The 17,422-nt window shown below is 40.5% G+C and overlaps 1 protein-coding gene across 1 annotated transcript in view; it reads right to left on the reverse strand.

The window, feature by feature from the left end:
- Positions 1-16,419, reverse strand: part of SNTG2 (syntrophin gamma 2) — a 180,557-nt gene extending 164,138 nt beyond the window's left edge. Inside the window, exon 1 of the mRNA XM_054383622.1 lies at positions 16,348-16,419. Coding sequence (XP_054239597.1) covers positions 16,348-16,419 — 72 coding nt within the window. The remainder of the gene's footprint in view (positions 1-16,347) is intronic.
- Positions 16,420-17,422: the final 1,003 nt, after the last annotated feature.

Genomic DNA, 17,422 nt, shown 5'->3' on the forward strand with positions numbered 1-17,422 from the left:
GAGTCCCTTCAGGTATGGGGGATCCTCCCTGGGGAGCCTGCTGCAGTCTTTGAGAATGCTCTCAGTCAAGAAGTTTCATCTAATATCTAACCTAAACCTCCCCTGGTGTAACTTAAGGCCATTTCCTCTTGTTCTGTCACTTGTTACTAGGGAGAAGAGATCAACCCCCACCTCACTGCAGCCTCCTTTCAGGGAGCTGTAGAGAGCAGTAAGATCTCCCCTCAGCCTCCTCTTCTTCAGACTGTACAACCCCAGTTCCCTCAGCTGCTCCTTCAAGACCCCTGTTCTTCAGACCCCTCACAAACTTCATGGCCCTTCTCTGGACCTGCTGCAGCACCTCAATGTCTTGTTTATAGTAAGGGCCCCAAAACTGAACACAGAGCTCGAGGTGTGGCCTCACCGGTGTGGGGGGACAGTCACTTCCCTAGCCCTGCTTGTCACACTATTTCTGATACAGGCCAGGATGGCATTGGCCACCTTAGCCACCTGAAAGCATGAAAAGCGTCTTCACTGAAATTCTTCATAAATGCAAAGCAGAGTCAGGCTCTGTAAATCTCCAGAATGACTAAGGGGTGAGGTAGGCAGGAAAGAAATAAAATATGCATATGCACACTCATGCATAACAGAAAATAAGACTCAGGCCTAACTTTGGCACATGAGTTATAAAAAAATCGTGCAAATTTACATACCGTGCACCCTCACTGAATTAACGCATCCCACAAAACTGCATTTATATTCATGAGATCCAGTGGATCTAAAGTTACTGCCACAAAAGCATGTGGCATCCATGTGGAATGACTGGTATTACAGGCATGGAAATGAAAAAAATAAATAATTAAGCTTTGGTTGTTGATGTAAGTTGTGAAATAACTGCAGATGTAATTTACTTGGATTTCCATGTTGCATTTCATATAGAGAAGAGATCTGCTTACTGTTTCATTGCTTCAGATAAATATTTCAGTTATATGATCTAGAAAATCAAGACAACCACATCTGCAGAAGGAAAAAATCCCACCAAAAACGTCTGCTGCTAATTGTCTAGCTTCTTGTTCTTTCCTGCTATTTCCCTTCTGTCTTTTGTTCAGCCCCTTTTTCCTTTTTACATTTCTGCACGTTTCAGTCACTTAATTTTTTATTCTGTTTTTTTAAAAGCATCTGATTTTTCTCTATGGTTACAAACCAGGTTTGTTTGGTTTCTATCCCAAGTTCTGTTCAGTTGGTTCATGATTTGAGTACTTCTAATGAACATTCTGAACAGCACAATATATTTATAGCACTTTCTCAGCTACTATTTGCAAAGAGCTGATATTAAGAAATTAAAAACTGTAACAGCAAAAGCTGAGTTTGAATTTGAAATGTAATGTAGCTTTGTTTGTCCCAAATAATATATCTTTAATAAATTTTTCCTACTTTGAATTGCTAATATGAAAATAAAAATTCATTACTGAAGGCTGGCATTTTCAAGGTTTTAATAAATGAATTGCTGCAGAAGAGTATCATACATGGTGGCTGAATCACCATACCTGGAACTGTTTTTTTCAAAGACGCAGAGATGTGGTGCTGAGGGACATGGTTTAGCACCAGACATGGTAGAGTTGGATAATGGTTGGACTTAGTGATCTTAAAAGTGTTTGCCAACAGAAACGATTTTCTGATTTCATACTAGAAAAAAAATGAAAATTATAGCTTTCAAAAGTCTCCTAGAAAATACTTTCTCCATCCCATTGAAACATCTCTAATAGTTAAATCTTTATACAAGAAAATAAAATGTTCCTAGTTGTTATTGAATAACAAGTCTTACAAGGAGTGGTTGAGAGGGATTGTTTAGTCTGGATTAAAGGAAGGTGAGGGGAAATCTCACTATCTACAACTCTCTGAAAGGAGGTTGGAGCAAGGTGGTAACAAGTGACAGGATGACAGGAGATGGCCTCATGTTGCATCAAGGGAGGTTTAGATTGGATACTAAGAAAAACTTATTTACTGAAAGAGTGGTCAGGCGTTGTAACAAGCTGCCCAAGGAGGTAGTAGAGTCACTGTCCATGGAGGTGTCCAAAAACATACAGATACGACACTTCATAGTTTAGTGGGCATGGTGGTGTTGGGTTAATGGTTGGAGTTGATGATCTTAAAGGTCTTTTCCAACCAAAACGTTTCTCTGATTCTATGAACACAATGTCTACCTGATGTGATATTTCTATGGTATTTTAAGAGGCAGACTCTCCTGAGGTCCTATTGAAACTTAGCTCCCCAGACTGGCAAAGCAGAAAAACGTCAAATATACCCACACATGCACATGTTAGTGTGAGTAGCGTCCTGAAAGGTTTCTGATTCACAAATCCCCACTTTACTTTGATGATATAAAAATTAAGGAGCAATTATGCAGAGTAATTTTCCCACACAGCTCAGGAGATAAATGTAACACCAATTAATAACCTTGTTCCTCTCACATGTACCAAGCAAGCAAGTGTTGGAGATCTGCAGCCTTGGTTGATATGTCTAGCTCTGAATATTCTTTACTGTAAAGGGCATACAGAAATCACACACGTAGTTTCTACTCAATATTCCTAACTCAGTAACACTGCTGTAAAAAGAATTAATTTAACCCTAATTTTAACTTATGTAAGTATTTAAACTTCATCCCGATAAATTCAGTTGTGAACCTGTTAATAACTCCCAGAATACGATGATTATCCACAGAGTGGTGTTTGCTTTAAAATCACATAAAGGGAATCTGCTGTCAAAAAGACTGTAAGTCTGGATGCTAAAAAGCAACAACCTAACAGAAGAAAGTACACAAAAACATTTTAATGTAAAGAAATAGCTACAAAAACATTGGATCTTTTTTGTCATAAAAGAAATTGAAGGATTAGGGAAAAAATCACAAGTCAAACGTAAGTCAACCATTTCATGCTCCATGATGTGCAATTATGAGTATTTCATGAGACACATCTAGTGTCATCCTGTTCGATTCAGCATATTGACCAGGCCATCACTGGAGTCCTGTAAACAATTTTTACAGACAGATGTGGACCAACTGGAAAAAGACAGTAACAAAGGAAATGAATGATTCAAAGAGTTAGGGGATTGATGCTGCCTGGACTACAAAAGACATGCTGACAATCTTCAAATAAGACAAAAAGCTGCTGCAAAGAGCAAATACCGTACTATGAAGACCAACCAAGTAACAGCAGGCTTTGACTGCAGATTAAAATAAATAAATAAAAAGTAAAGCCAAAGAGTAAAGAAATTAAGATTAATCAATTCAAGATGATTCTGATCAGCTCAGATCTCCAGATGCCAGGGAGAAGGAAGAGTGGGCTGCAAGGAAGTTCATCAGGGAGCTCAGGATGGTCATGAGGCAGGTAGGAGTAGTGTCCTTACCCAGCAGACATGGTTCCACTGTACCTGAGCAAGAAAAGCAGAGCAAAATGCCAGCCAAAGTATTGTATGAAACCTGACAAAATAGCAAGGAATGTTTATGAACAGACACAAGCAATGCACGAAGAAGAGGTGTGTGTATCCTCCTTAAACATCAATGTATCAGAAAAAGTTCCCTCTCCTGCCATTCAGTTGATTCCCAATGAGAAAAATTTCATGTCATATGTTTATTCTTCTTCACTATCACTGTATTTCAAATTGTTGCCAAACCAACAGTCAAGATACTAGCAAGACCTGGCAACCTCAAACAGGAATGGAGAATAACTGGGAGTTAAGTTGTTAGAGCTCTGGGAACTGCAGTCACATTTCTGTATTGCTTTTCATAGGCAGAAAAAGCCTTACATTACTACTAGGTTATGGGTGTTATCTCTTGTTGAAGGATGTTTTAAGCCAGACTAAAGTGCCTGAAATCTTATTTTCAAATGATATTTTTTACCTCTAATCTCACCCCAATCTTCAGTTTATTTCTTAACATTTTCTGAGGAATTAATAGTAAGAAGAATTTCCCCTGACAGAAAAATAGAGAGTGTTTGGCATGATTCAAAGATTACTGCCTGGAATATTCTACACTAAACTGTTCTGCCTCAATTCTTAAAAGAACCAAGGCATGATGAGCACTCTGCAGGTCACAAAGAACAAAACAAGCAGCAGAGAAGTTCTTTCCTGAACAGAGTTCCTCAGTTTGTGTAATTCAGGGCATTTTCAAATTGAGGAATGTTTTCCATCTTAGTTCCCATAGCATAATTGAGAATAATACTGCAAATCACAAACCTTCTCAAATGCAAGAATATTGCTCAGTAGTAAGGAAAAAGAGCTGCAACATTTATTCTTTCAACCCAATCCACAGTGCTACGTGTTACACTAGAGCCTAAATATCCTAAGGAAATGTGGGTTTAGGGGGGGAAGGCAAGGAAAAGACAGGTACTCTCCTCATTTGCACACTGCTAGAGAGAGAGGGAGTGCAGATAAGTCTGCATCTTTTAATCTGTGAATTTGGAATATAAAAACATAGAATCAAATTTACTGAGTCTATATCCAGAGAGACTGGTAATGCATTACAAGAGACGTAGAACTGCTTCTGTGAAGGATGCAGCACTCCTTCTGCAGGCATTTTGGGGAGCTTTTATTTCGGACTTGCTGTAGGATGGTCTCCTGGTCTGAACCCTCGTTAGTGGCTGCAATTGATCAGGTGCATCTGTGAAAACCCTTTCAGATTAGTTACATCTGAATGACACTGAGCACACAACTGTATCAATATTTTAGTTCACACTAGCAGTATATTTTGGAAGCAAATCTCCTTCAGTCATTCCCACTTCTCATGCTGTGGTCTGCACTGTGTGGTCTTGGAGCACTCACTCCAGAGGTATGCTCTAGGGCAAATCTAGAAAGCCCAGCCACTAACAGGCCTTCAGACCACAGGATCAGTTTAGAGATAATCTGAAATAAATCCCCCGAGATTCACATCACAGGAATGTTCAGTCCCTCTGTTTCACTCCACAAATCTATTTGCATTCAACTGTGCTATTTACCAACACAGGGTATACCCCTGGTGCACTCTAAACCACAACACAGACTACATTGTAATAAATAGGGACAATAACGAGATTCACTTGAAAACCATGTCAGTGATCCAAGGCAAAATAGTAAAGCATGTATCATAAAATGAAATATAGACTCCCTGGAATGGAATGTTTTCATTCCATCACCATTTTATGATTTGTTGTGAGAGTCACAGGGTATATGTTTGTTTGCTTTGAAAAAGAAACAAACACAGTCTTTCTGTCATAACTGCTGGGAAAATCCCCTAAATAAAAGGGTCAGCAAGTTTCAAAACATTTCTGAGCACATCAGGTTAGTATCAAAAACAGGACAGTGAAGAGGACAACTCTAAGCAGTAGCATCTATACTAGCACATAAAGCAGCTGAGATTCTGGAAGCCAATTGGTACAATTTCTATCAGTGAATCTAAATGCTTTGGCCTTCCCTGAAAACACAGAATCATAAAGGCTGGAAAAGACCAAAGTGCCATGTCTACACATTTCTTGAACACCTCCAGGAATGGTGACTCCACCACTTCCCTGTGCAGCTTGTTTTAATGCCTGATCACTTTTTTAGTAAGGAAACTTCTTCCTAACACCCAGCCTAAGCCTTCCGTTGTGCAACTTGAGGACATTTCTCCTTGTCCTCTCTAGTTACTTGAGAGAAAAGGCCAACCTCACTGAAACCTCCTTTCAGGGAGTTGTAAAGAGCAATAAGGTCTCCCCTCAGCCTCCTCTCTTCTCCAAACAGCCCCAGCTCCCTCAGGCATTCCTCGAGATGTGTTCTCCATCCCCCTCCCCCCCACCCCCCCACCCCCCAGCTTCTTTGCCCTTCTTTGGACCAGCTCCAGCACCTGAAAGTCTCTCTTATACTACAGCACCCAAAACTGAACCCAGTACTCAAGCTGTGATCTCACCAGTGCCAAGTAAAGGGGCACAGTCACTTCCCTATTCCTGCTGGCCACACTGGTTTTGATACAGGCCTTCTTGGCCACCTGGACACACGGCTGGCTCAAATCATGCTGCCCACAGGAATGGTCCAAAGTTACACTCTAGATATTGTCTAGAAGACTGCTAATTAGCTAAAGATAAAATTAAGCTAAGGAAAATGTAAATAGTTTAATAGCATGACCAAATGCATTTTAGTGCTTGGAATTATACTATGGTCTTTATCCTGGAGTTGGTAGCCAGTAACTCCCACCTACAGAAGGGAAAGGACACCAAAACCTATCCTAAGATTTTACCTAAGGGTACAATCTGAATGCAGTATTATTCTACTTTTACAGCAGTTACTTGGCCACATCCAAGTGAAGCTCCTTAACCTCAAGGTATGGATGTACCTCTGAATCATAGGTTACCCTGGACCACCAGTAGAGAGACTGGAAGATTATTAAGTCTTGAAAAACTGAGACAATTTTTTATGTTCCAGTGAAACTAAGGATTCATAAAAAGTATCTGCAGAGCTCATTAGTGAAAGCAACTTGATGTCACAGAAGAACATGAAATTAGTTCCACAAGGTATCTGACCTGTAAATATCAAGCAAACTAATAAGGGACTATATAGATTGCAATCTATAATTAGACTATCTACATTTTTACTCTGTGCAATAATGTTCAATTTCCCATTATATTAAAAAAAAATTAGTGTTTCTTGCAGACTGTACATAAAGAAAATAGTCTACTGCTTGGATTGTTCTTTTAAGTCATATCCAATTAAATATAAGCTAGAGAATCAGCAGCTGTCAGTGATCAGAAGCCCTCTTAATGAAACATCACCACCACAAATAAATGCAGAGATTAGTCAGACAAGTCAGTTACAGAGAAATACTATCCTTTTTCCTAAATAATGTTCCATCCATCTTTCATTTTGGAGGATGCTTTGATTACTTAATTTAAATTGAAAAGATCCCTTCTCCTCCCTAGGACAAGAGTTTTTCAATTTATATTGATAATAGTCTCTTGGCTGGCCTCTGTTTGCCTGAGTTTCAAAGAAATACCTGAAAAATAATAATGATGCTCTACAGAACATCTAATCATTACCATTCATAAACTCTATCCAATAGGAATTTCTAGAATTGTATTACGTTCATCTCACACTTCAGTGTCATATGCCATGGCACCGGGTGTTTGTCTGAGTTTTATTTATCTTCTGCTATTATTCTTCTGCTGGGCTAAGTAAGGCAGCATAGTCTAATTTTCAAAAGTAGAACTATTTTCGTAGTCCTCCTAGAGCAGACATCTCTAACAATAATTACTTTAAAATATTCATGAAGCACTCCTTGCACTTTTTTTCTTCTGGCACTTGACAAAGAATCACATATTGTACTAACAAAGGCGGGATCTTTTAAGTTTTCAAAGCAGAAGTCTTCATTTTGTGCTGTGAATTGGTGAACTAAAATGTTTTTGTAGAACAGAATTAGATTGACCCTGGTCAGCTTAAAACTACACTAGAATTATGAGAATTACAGATTCAACTCAAGCAGGTTTACTATATTTAATTATATTTAGCTATGAAAACTACAGCTAATAGACATTAAATTAACCTCACTGACATTTATGAAAGAGTGTCAAACTGCTGGAAGCTGAAAAGAAGAAATAGAGATAGTGAGACTTAAGCATGGACTATCCCTACTATACACAGATACAAGTAATCCAGAAGAAAAAACAACCCAGTGTCACCTGAGGTCTAGGTAACATTTGTCTGCCTACTTACTCCTTTCACATGCATCCCTTTTAGTAACCACCCTATAATGTTTCTGTTCTTTAAAAAACAAATAAACAATAAAACACCACCAAACCTAAAAATACCACCATAAAAACCCACAAAAAACAACAAACAAAAAACAATTAAAAAACCCCACAAAAATATTTCCTCTCTCTTTATTTTTGTTTACTTTTTGTCAACTGGTGAGATAAACTGTGAAATACAAAGACTACCTGTTCAGCTAACGAGAAAGTCTGATTTTTGTTTTTCTATTTTTTGGGGGATAAAGATTGTAAAGAAAGAGGAGAAAAGAGAGAAGTACAGAAGTAAATGGGTCCACAAGCACAATTAGTCACACAATGAGATGAAAAACGAAGAGGTGACAAAAACCAAATCAAGTCAGATTGTTGATTGTAGTTGGTTTGGGTATTTTCCTGATTGGGAGTACCCATTCTCTCTTCTCTCCTGACATGTGAAAGAACTATTTTTGAGGATATTAGTCACAGTTGGTTCCAACTAGTTACACGGTTGACCTCAGTAAGAATTACAAATCTAATTTTTGTTTTCTTACTCTAAAGGTTCAATTACAGGCAAGAGTAGAAGACGGAAACATTCTTCCAAAATACAGTTTATTTTGTCTGACTGTCATAAACAAGAAGCTCTTTGGAGCTGTGTATGCAAATCAAAGCTAAACAATTTCAGTTCATTAATTCTCACCAGTAGGTTGCTGTGGCAGCATTTTGACAATTCAGACTTCAGACTTATTTCCTGGACCACATACCTTTATGAGTACCCACATATTCCTAAGCTAGATGTGGTTAAAGCAGACTGCTTTCCTTAAACTGGCTCAGTTGGTAATTTTGGCTGCAGTAGATTTCAACAATTTTCTACTGTAAAAGGAGTATGAAGTAGACCAAGGAAATGGAAGGCTTCTGTCCAGTTGAATGTGAGTTGAAGTATTATCTATTACATATAGATTATCTGAAGACTGAGGTCTTCTTTTAATGTTTGATAACCTTGGGGGATATATTTTTATAGACAGCAAGAATTAAAATTTCTTTACTTATGAATTGTAAATGGTACTATCCACAAATTATTCTATCATTATCCTTTGGAACATGTATTACATAACTAGTCCAAGTATAATGAAGTTTTTGTCAGAATATGTTGTCTTTTTTTCCTGCCTATTTTGAACACATAAAAATTAAACTAAACTGAGAACAGATCTTCTGAGGAACAGCGCAGGGAACCGGAGTTGTTTAGTCCAGACAAAAGGAGGCTGAGGGGGGGACCTTCTCACTTTCACTCTCTACAACTACTTGAAAGGAATTTGGACTGAGGTGGGTATTGGTCTCTTCTCCCTAGTAACAACTGATAGGACAAGAGGAAATGGCCTCAAGTTGCACAGGAGGAGATTTAGATTGGATGTTAGAAGGAACATCTTCACTGAAAGGGTTCTCAAACACTGCACCCCAGGGAGGTGGTTGAATCCCCATCCATGGAGGTGTTTTGAAGACGCACAGATGTGGTGCTGAGGGCCATGGTTTAGCACCAGGCTTAGTACAGTCAGTTGGACTTGAAAGTTCTTCTAACTAAAAGCTATTGACATGCTATGATTCTAAGTATGGACACATACAGGTATAAACATTTGTTCCAGTAGAATCAAAGATTCCTTTAATGATCAGAAAATCCTGAATGAGAGACTTGGACATTTTAGTACAGTAAGTTACTCTTCAAAGTACTCTAAAAAGGTTAATCCTTTCATGTAATGTCTTTTTTTTTCCTTATTATTTAAAAAAGATTATTCTGTTTAGTGCATCTAGCATATGCACCATATGATGCACCAGATGCCTTAGTAATTAATTCATCTTTTAAATGAAAAGTACAATAAATAGTTGCATAAAACACTGTTGATGAATCTAACTACACTGACAATTCAGAACTAGAAAAGGAAAAGATTTTATAAAAAGAAATAACATCACAAAACAAGACTGCCAGACTGAACTGGCAACATATGCTACCTTATGCTTCAGTGGTATTCTGAAAATGAGCACACAGCACAAATAACTGTATGTCTTTAGGTTGCCATTCCATCAAGGAGAGTGAAGGGTGGCAGGAGAACACCCAAATGCTACTTGTACAAAAATGCTGCGTAAGATAGCAGGACACATTCAAAAAAGAAAGGAGAAGATACATGATATAAAATCTTCATCAATGACATTGATGAGGGGACAGAGTGTCTGCTCAGCAAGTTTGCTGATGATACCAAACTGGGAGGCTTGGCTGGTACACCTGAAGTCTGTGCAGCCATTCAGTAAGACCTGGACAGACTGGAAAGCCTGGGCAGAGAGGAACATAATGAGGTTCAACAAGGATAAGTGCAGAGTCCTGCATCTGGGAAGGAATAATGAACTGTACCAGTACAGGTTGGGAGGTGATCTGCTGGAGAGCAGCCCTGTGGAGAAAAACCTGGGAGTCCTGGTGGTTAACAAGTTATCCATGGGTCAACAATGTGCCCTTGTGGCCAAGAAGGCCAATGAGATCCTTTGTAGGTCCCTTCCAACCCCTAGCATCCTGTGTGACCCTGTGATACTAGATTGTAGTGCCTGCTGGAAGAGAGTAGGATATTTTAATAGCATAGAAGAATCTGGCATTTAGGTAACACAATACCACCTATGAGTAATTCTTTAAGCCTTCCTAAAAACATGAGTTAATACAGTCAGACAGGACTTGTACAGAAAGATTTGACTACAAATTTCCTTGCAGTAGCTATGTCTTAGCTGCAGCCAGTGAAACAAATGAAATTTTTTTTTCCTTGTTGATTGAAGGGATTTGCTGGAGGGTAAGATAGCAATACATGCTTGTGATAAGCAGATTTCAAAAATGCACGGGGCCTCTTGATATCCAACATGAGATCAATTCTTCTGATGCTTTCCCCCAATAAATTCAAGTTTTACATACACTTAGAGGAAAAAGCTTCTAGAGAGGAAACAAATATTCATGGCTATCTCCCATGTCATTTAGTGCTCATCTGGAATACTGCATGTGGTTCTGGGCTGCATAGTTCAAGGACAAGGAACTACTGAAGAGAGTCCAGCACAGAGCCACTAGGATGATTAGGGGCCTGGAACATCTATCTGAGAGGAGAGGCTGAGAGAGCTGGGGCAGCAAGTTTTTGCATTGATTTTCCTGCCCAGAACTTCTCTAAATACTACAAATGCAGATTTGTCCCTACTACAACCTAAACTTCACAAGCAGATGATAAATGAGATTATATTGATTAGATTGTACTAAAGGCTTCTTAACTCTTCAAGGTTATATCCTTTAGAGAGTTTATAAATCTCATTACAGAAATCTGCCTGCTGATATACATAAAGAGTGGCAGAAGGCTTCTATCATGACAGCTTTCACTGGAGTCACACTGTTCTTCAGACAGAAAGTTCAGACAAGCATGTACAGAGGAGTTCAAACCAGTAGAATCAGCCTGCTTTTTTCAAAGAAAACAGACACACACACACAAAAAGATCATATCTGTATTTAAAATGAGTGTTACAAAAGGTGTCTGGAGTGAAACACAATCTTGAGCCTCTGTTGGCTTTAACTGCCTGCTTCATTGGGATTATGAAGGATGAACAAATTCCCTAACTTGTTCCAAGTACTTTACTTTAACACACAGTTTTTATAGCAAATGAATCTTAACTTTAGATGAAAATCAGCATCAGCCTTTTCCCCGCTCTTGATGGAGAATAAAAAAATTTACATCAAACAGCAGACAAAAACTCCAAGTACAATAATCTTCTAAATTCCCCTCGAGTGATGCATTCATTCTTAACTAGCAGAGGAAAAAAAGAGGCATTTTCACTAGGCATCTGCTTTTTAAAAACTTCCATTGCTTAGGATTACTCTGAGACATTGGAGTGGAGGGGAGTAGAGCAGGGAAGAGCGTAATACTGAAAAGGACTAAGGATCCTTCTGTCCTGGTGGACAGAGTACTGTACAGAGACATCAGTGCATGCTGACAACCACGACGGGTAATGGCATCAGCAACAGAAGGGACAATCTATGTAATCATTTCCCTTTACTTCGCACTCATTAGACCATATCCAGTTTTTGGGACCCACAACACAAGAAATACATTGCTGAACGGGCACAAGTCCAATTTATGTCCACCAAAATAGTCAGGGGGCTGGAGTACATCCCCTGTGAGGAGAGGCTGAGTAAGGTGGGCTTGCTTGAACCTAAAGAAGTGGCTTTTGGGAGGAGCTAACCGAAGCCCCCAGCTTCACAATGAAAAGAACCTATCAGGGAAGAGGTTGTCCAGCTAAGCTGAACAGTTTCCACCCATGGAGAATATAAACATGCAGTTGGAAAAGACATGAGCAACTCAGTCTAAATTCAACACAGTCACTCCTTTCAGGAGAAGCTTATACTCATGGACTACCCAAGGTCTCTTTCAATCTGAATGAGTGATTTGTATTTACTGTCTCTGTTATTGTGATGACACTGACAAGCAATATCAGATGTCAAGTATTGTAGGAACATGGTCATGCCCTGCTCCTTCTGCTGAGCTGTGCTATGATTTCTATTCTTGACAGTCTCCACACTCCCTAGAGAGAGTGATTCTATTTATATTCACCTCATAGAATGTTTAAAACATTAGAGGGAAAAAAATTGTTTACAATACAAAACACATATCTGAGCTGTAAGAAGAATGCCAATGCTGTTCTTTCTCTGAGCTCAGACATTGCTTTTCAGAGCAGCAGGTAGGCACAAGTCTTATTTCCATTAAGATATTAAAGTCATAAGCTTGAATATGTATTTTATGAATTTGTTAACTGTTCTCATGGAGATACATGCAGGTAAACAAGGCTTGGATTTGGACCATGATGGTAGGGAAGCCAAGAGAAGAAATTTGAAACATTTGCATACTCCAATATTTAGTAAGTGTTTAGTAAATCTTTTTAATAGGATCTCCAAACTATCAACTTTTGGATTTTTTTAGGGGAAAAAAAAAAAAAAACAACAAAACAAACCCCAACAAAATCAATTAAACAAAAATTCATCTTCCCAAATTAGTGGGAAGTCAACAAAATTTGCACTGGAAAGTGATTATTAACTTTTGCATAGCAGAATACACAGACACTCTCTCCCTACCATGAAGCTTCACCGTCTTTTCTTTTTTCTTGTGTTTTCTATCCCCAAACCAAAAGACAAATTCCGTTCAGTTCACAACAAAAGTTGTATGAAATCAGCTGTTGCTCAGCAAGGAATTTCAATAGAAAATGAGGGTGTGGGAAGAAAAGCTTCAATTAATAGTATACCCTATCCAAGAAAGATCTTGGGAAAAAAAAATCTTGAATTCTGAGTGCTGATGGAATTTTTAATATAAAACATAGGAAAATTAAAGCTTCTTCCAGTCACATACAGTATGACTGAATATAGTCCAACCCGACCAAAATACTGGCATGGAATATTAGTGGTGGTCATCTCTTTTAGGAAAACGGCAAGGTTGACCCTGAAAAGATAAGACAGGAAAAGGCAAGACACGGAAGTTTATGGTAATACGCCACCTAGTGCTCACTTTCAGGAAGCGTCTGTGTTGAAGGGTGACAAATTCTGAAAAAAAACCCAACCAACCAACCAACCCACCCACCCAAACAAAACCACACACAAAAAAACCAAAACAAAAAACACGAAACAAAACATCATGCCAGAGGACTTGCTTTCCACAAAAATAAACAAAATTTTTTAAAAGGTAGATATTTACATTATGAACTCTGCCCAAGTATCTAAATTACATAGACATGGTGAAACAAAGAGAAGGAAAGGAACAGAAAATCTGCACATGCTGCATCTCCTCTTCTAAGTGAGTACATAATTTGTATAATTTGGGTAACTCCAAGAAAAGAGCACTAGCCAAAAAAAGTTCCACATGATCTTTTTTCTGTTAGGTCTGCAAGGCTCTCATTCCTTTTCATGCTTCTACAAACTTAATGAAAACCACAAAATCTAATGCATAGTAGACCAATGAGACCAGAAAATCCGCATAAAGTGTATGGCACAGGTACTCTGGCATAGTGATAAATTCCTAAGGGATTTGACCTCTTGAGTATTTCCAAGGTGCAAAGAGGGGAAGAATCATATGAGAAATCAAAAAGTTCACTACAGATAGAGGAAGCATACACTGTTTTCTGAAATTAGCTCAGTAAAGACCTGTGTCTGATCCTGAATGAAGCAAGCACCAGAAATTATGCTAAGAAAAGACTGGCAAAATATTAGCAACAAAGTCCAAATGAAACTTAAAACACAGTTCTATAGAACAGAGGATAAACAACCACACTTCAAGACGTGTATAGACACATTGCCAGAAACCTTCTTAAAAGAGCTTGTTATTGTGAAACATACAAGCACACAAAAATACATTATACTGTATTTCAAATCTAGCTTGCTGCCTTTAACTTAAAAGTATGTTGAATTATTTTACAGGGTGTAGTACTTCACTATCATCCTCCTGAAGAGAAATAAAATAAATGCACCTTTTAGTATTAAGACTGCTTAGCTATCCCAATCCCATATAGAGTCAGACTGCAATATTTAGTAGTTATATGGTCACCTGTGTTATATCTTACTTTTGAGAAAAATATGCACACATTCAGTACACTGGTGTGAAGGTAGACATTTTTCTTTGAGCAAGGGAAACAGACCTAGATTCCAATACTATTAAATAACTTAAGAAGATGCAAGTCAAGCATTTATCACACTCTTAATTACAAAAGATGAACTTATTTTTTAAGACATTTTAAGCATAGTTCTCAGAGGATGAGTACATGGCATATCTGGAGAGCCAGGCAGTTATGAACTCACCTAAATAAACATCTACCGTAAGATGTCCCTGTTCAGTTGAAAGTCTATACAGATTTATATGTAGATGCATTCTTTCAGTTGTACACCTCTATTTAAAATGCTCTGGAAAGCGAGGCTAAGCTGCTCCATGTTTATTGAAAACAGCTTGCCAAATCTTTAAGTACTTGGACCCTACATGGGAAGAAGTGCTATCTGGTCACAAGCTTTTAGTTCCTACTACTCTCGTGCAAAAGGTCAGTTCACCATTCATTCCATATTTAGTTCAGCCCCAGGCAGAAGTCCCATGCTTATCTGCAGAAACAGCACGTTTTATTGGCCTTAAACATATACATTTAACATAACTACAAGAATACCAGTCATAAATTTCACCTAATGATAGTGATTATCCCTCACCTTTAACAATGAAATATTCTGAACTGCCATACAACCTACTCAGCTGTTAACATTTTAGGTAACTGCTGCACAGATAATTTTTGCAGTTCGGGAACAGGTCTTTAAAAATTAAGAGCCATGGGACAGCTTTAAAACACAGAGGATTCTAAAGTAGGTTTCATTCAATTACTTCCTTTTAAATTACAGAAGTTCTAAAACCCCACAATTTTAGTGTTTGCATCTCTTCAAAAGAGAGATGAAAATCTACAGTGTATATAGTGGAAAACCCAACAAGGACAACAGTTTGTTTCCCCATTTATATGCAGGTGTTGTATATGCATATGATTTCAAGTAGCCTCTAACCTTTGCTCCTACACTTGCATCCTTCAAATATTTATTCTATGATTACAGAGGCTGTGAGGGGTGTGAGGGGGAACAGGTCTTTGAGCCATCCTTCGTGCAGCTGAAAGGAGACACCTTCTAAACAACACTCTGGATAAAACATGAAGAAGATAACGGTCCTTTGCTTTAAAAACTGCAAGGCTGTGGTCACAGAAATAGCTTGGAAGACGGTGGGGGGAGAAATTAAAAGGGCTGTTTATCACTGCTCAACTATTTTATAATAAACTCAATGACTAACTTTTTAGATACTGACTGACAAACACGGCGATAAATAACTTTACATGCCAACAAGAGAGGCACATGAAACCACAGAGGATTTTTTAAAGGTATACAGGGCATATCTACCACACTTCATACAAACCAAGGACAGCCGAGAACTGCCGTCAGAGGGCATCATTCATAGATGATTTTCCAACTACGCCGCCATGAAGTAGCAAGTTATTTTCCAACTCCCTTACAGGCTTGTATTTTAAAGTGTCTGTTTTTGTTGGTGGTGGTGGTGTTTATTTGTTTTATCGGTCAGCAGAGGCTTGCCTCTGGGTTACAAACCAAGACATTCCAGGCTGTCCGCCGGTGAACTCGACCCTCACACTGCAACCTGCCATGGTGTGTTGAAAATCGCGATCGCAGCAGGTACAAGCCCCAAAGCATGGAGGATAAATCCCACCCGAGCGCTCTCGGACCGCCGGTGCCCGCCCGGTCCCTCACCCCCGCAGCCGGTACCGGAGCGAGGGAACGCGGGCGCCTCGCCTCAGGAAGCCGCGCGGAGTCCAGGCAGTTAACGCCTCGTCCGCGCGCCGGAGTCGTGCGGGGCTGCCAGTCCGAACCCCTGCTTGCAGGGTCCTCCTGCCGCTACCCTATGCCACGGCAGCCCGGCCTGCACCACTCCGCTTCTCGCTTCCGGCACCCCTTATGCCGACACCTCCCTCCTGCCCTGCGGCCACCGCCGCCGGCGGGCGCCTTCCATTCCCCGCCCCGCCGCCGCAGGAGTTGATACTGGGACAGGCTGGGAGGAAAGCAGGTACTTGCCCAGGTGGGGACGAGGAGGCTGCCGGGGCGCTCGAGCAGTGCTGGAGGAGACTGTTTCCCTGCCACGCTCATCTCCTCCCATGCAGCTGCCGTAGTCCTCTCAGACGGGCGGCTCGGCGGGACGCGGCGCCTCGAGGCACCAAGACTCCCAAACGCCCGCCCTTACCGGCAGCGCCGGAGTCCCGGCTCCACGGGGTAGACTCTCACCGCTCCGCACTATGCCCTGCCGCCCGGGCGGGACGGGCAGGGTGCGGGACGTCGGGGAGCTCGCGGAAGGCTCGGAGCCAGGAGGGCGGAGGAAAGCGGTGGAGTCGTGCTGGCTATTTAACTTCGCTCTTCTCCGAGGGGAAGGCGCCGCCGCTCTCGCTCTCCTCCCCTCTGCGGCCGCATCCCGACAGCCGGGCTCTGGGTGCTGCTAGGAGCGCTGCCGTGCTCCTCCCCGGTACGGTACGGCTCGGTTTGGCCCGCCTGCACCGTCCTGCTGGGCTGCCGCCCGAGGCAAGGACGGGTTGGGCTCCAGCCTCCTTCAGCCTTCCTCCGGTGAAAGCTGCCGGCCAGAAGGCGGGGGACTGTGATGTGACAAGGGACTGATGATGCTGCCACACCAAAAGGCAGCGTCCATTCCGCTCTACTCAGCCTGCGGGACATACCGGGCAATTCCACCTGACATACAACTCATAACCACAGCCACATTCCACCAGTGCCACAGTAAAGTGCACAGCTCTTGCTTGGTTTGATAACCCTTGAGTGTTCTCGGTACTCTTGACACTGGGTAACACAGGTGGGAAAAGTCCCTATCGCTGAACATAAGTTTTTGCTCTTTGATTGATCTTTGGCTTCAGTTCATGTTCCTAACAATAGGACATGGCCTGGGCCATCTTGCAGGTCTGTGGTGGCAATGCTGAGGTTGATCCTAAGAAGAGGTTCAATCTGAGCCTCGACATACTACTGTATTAGCAGACATAATTATCTTCTCTGAGGGGAAAGCTCTTAACTTTTCACATTGGTTTATCTAAGATAAGTGATTCATACAGGTACACTTCTTTTTCTTATCTAAGCGTAATTTGAAAAGTCA

Source organism: Indicator indicator, chromosome 9 (genome assembly GCF_027791375.1).
Source record: "Indicator indicator isolate 239-I01 chromosome 9, UM_Iind_1.1, whole genome shotgun sequence".
In the NCBI taxonomy this organism is placed as follows: domain Eukaryota; kingdom Metazoa; phylum Chordata; class Aves; order Piciformes; family Indicatoridae; genus Indicator; species Indicator indicator.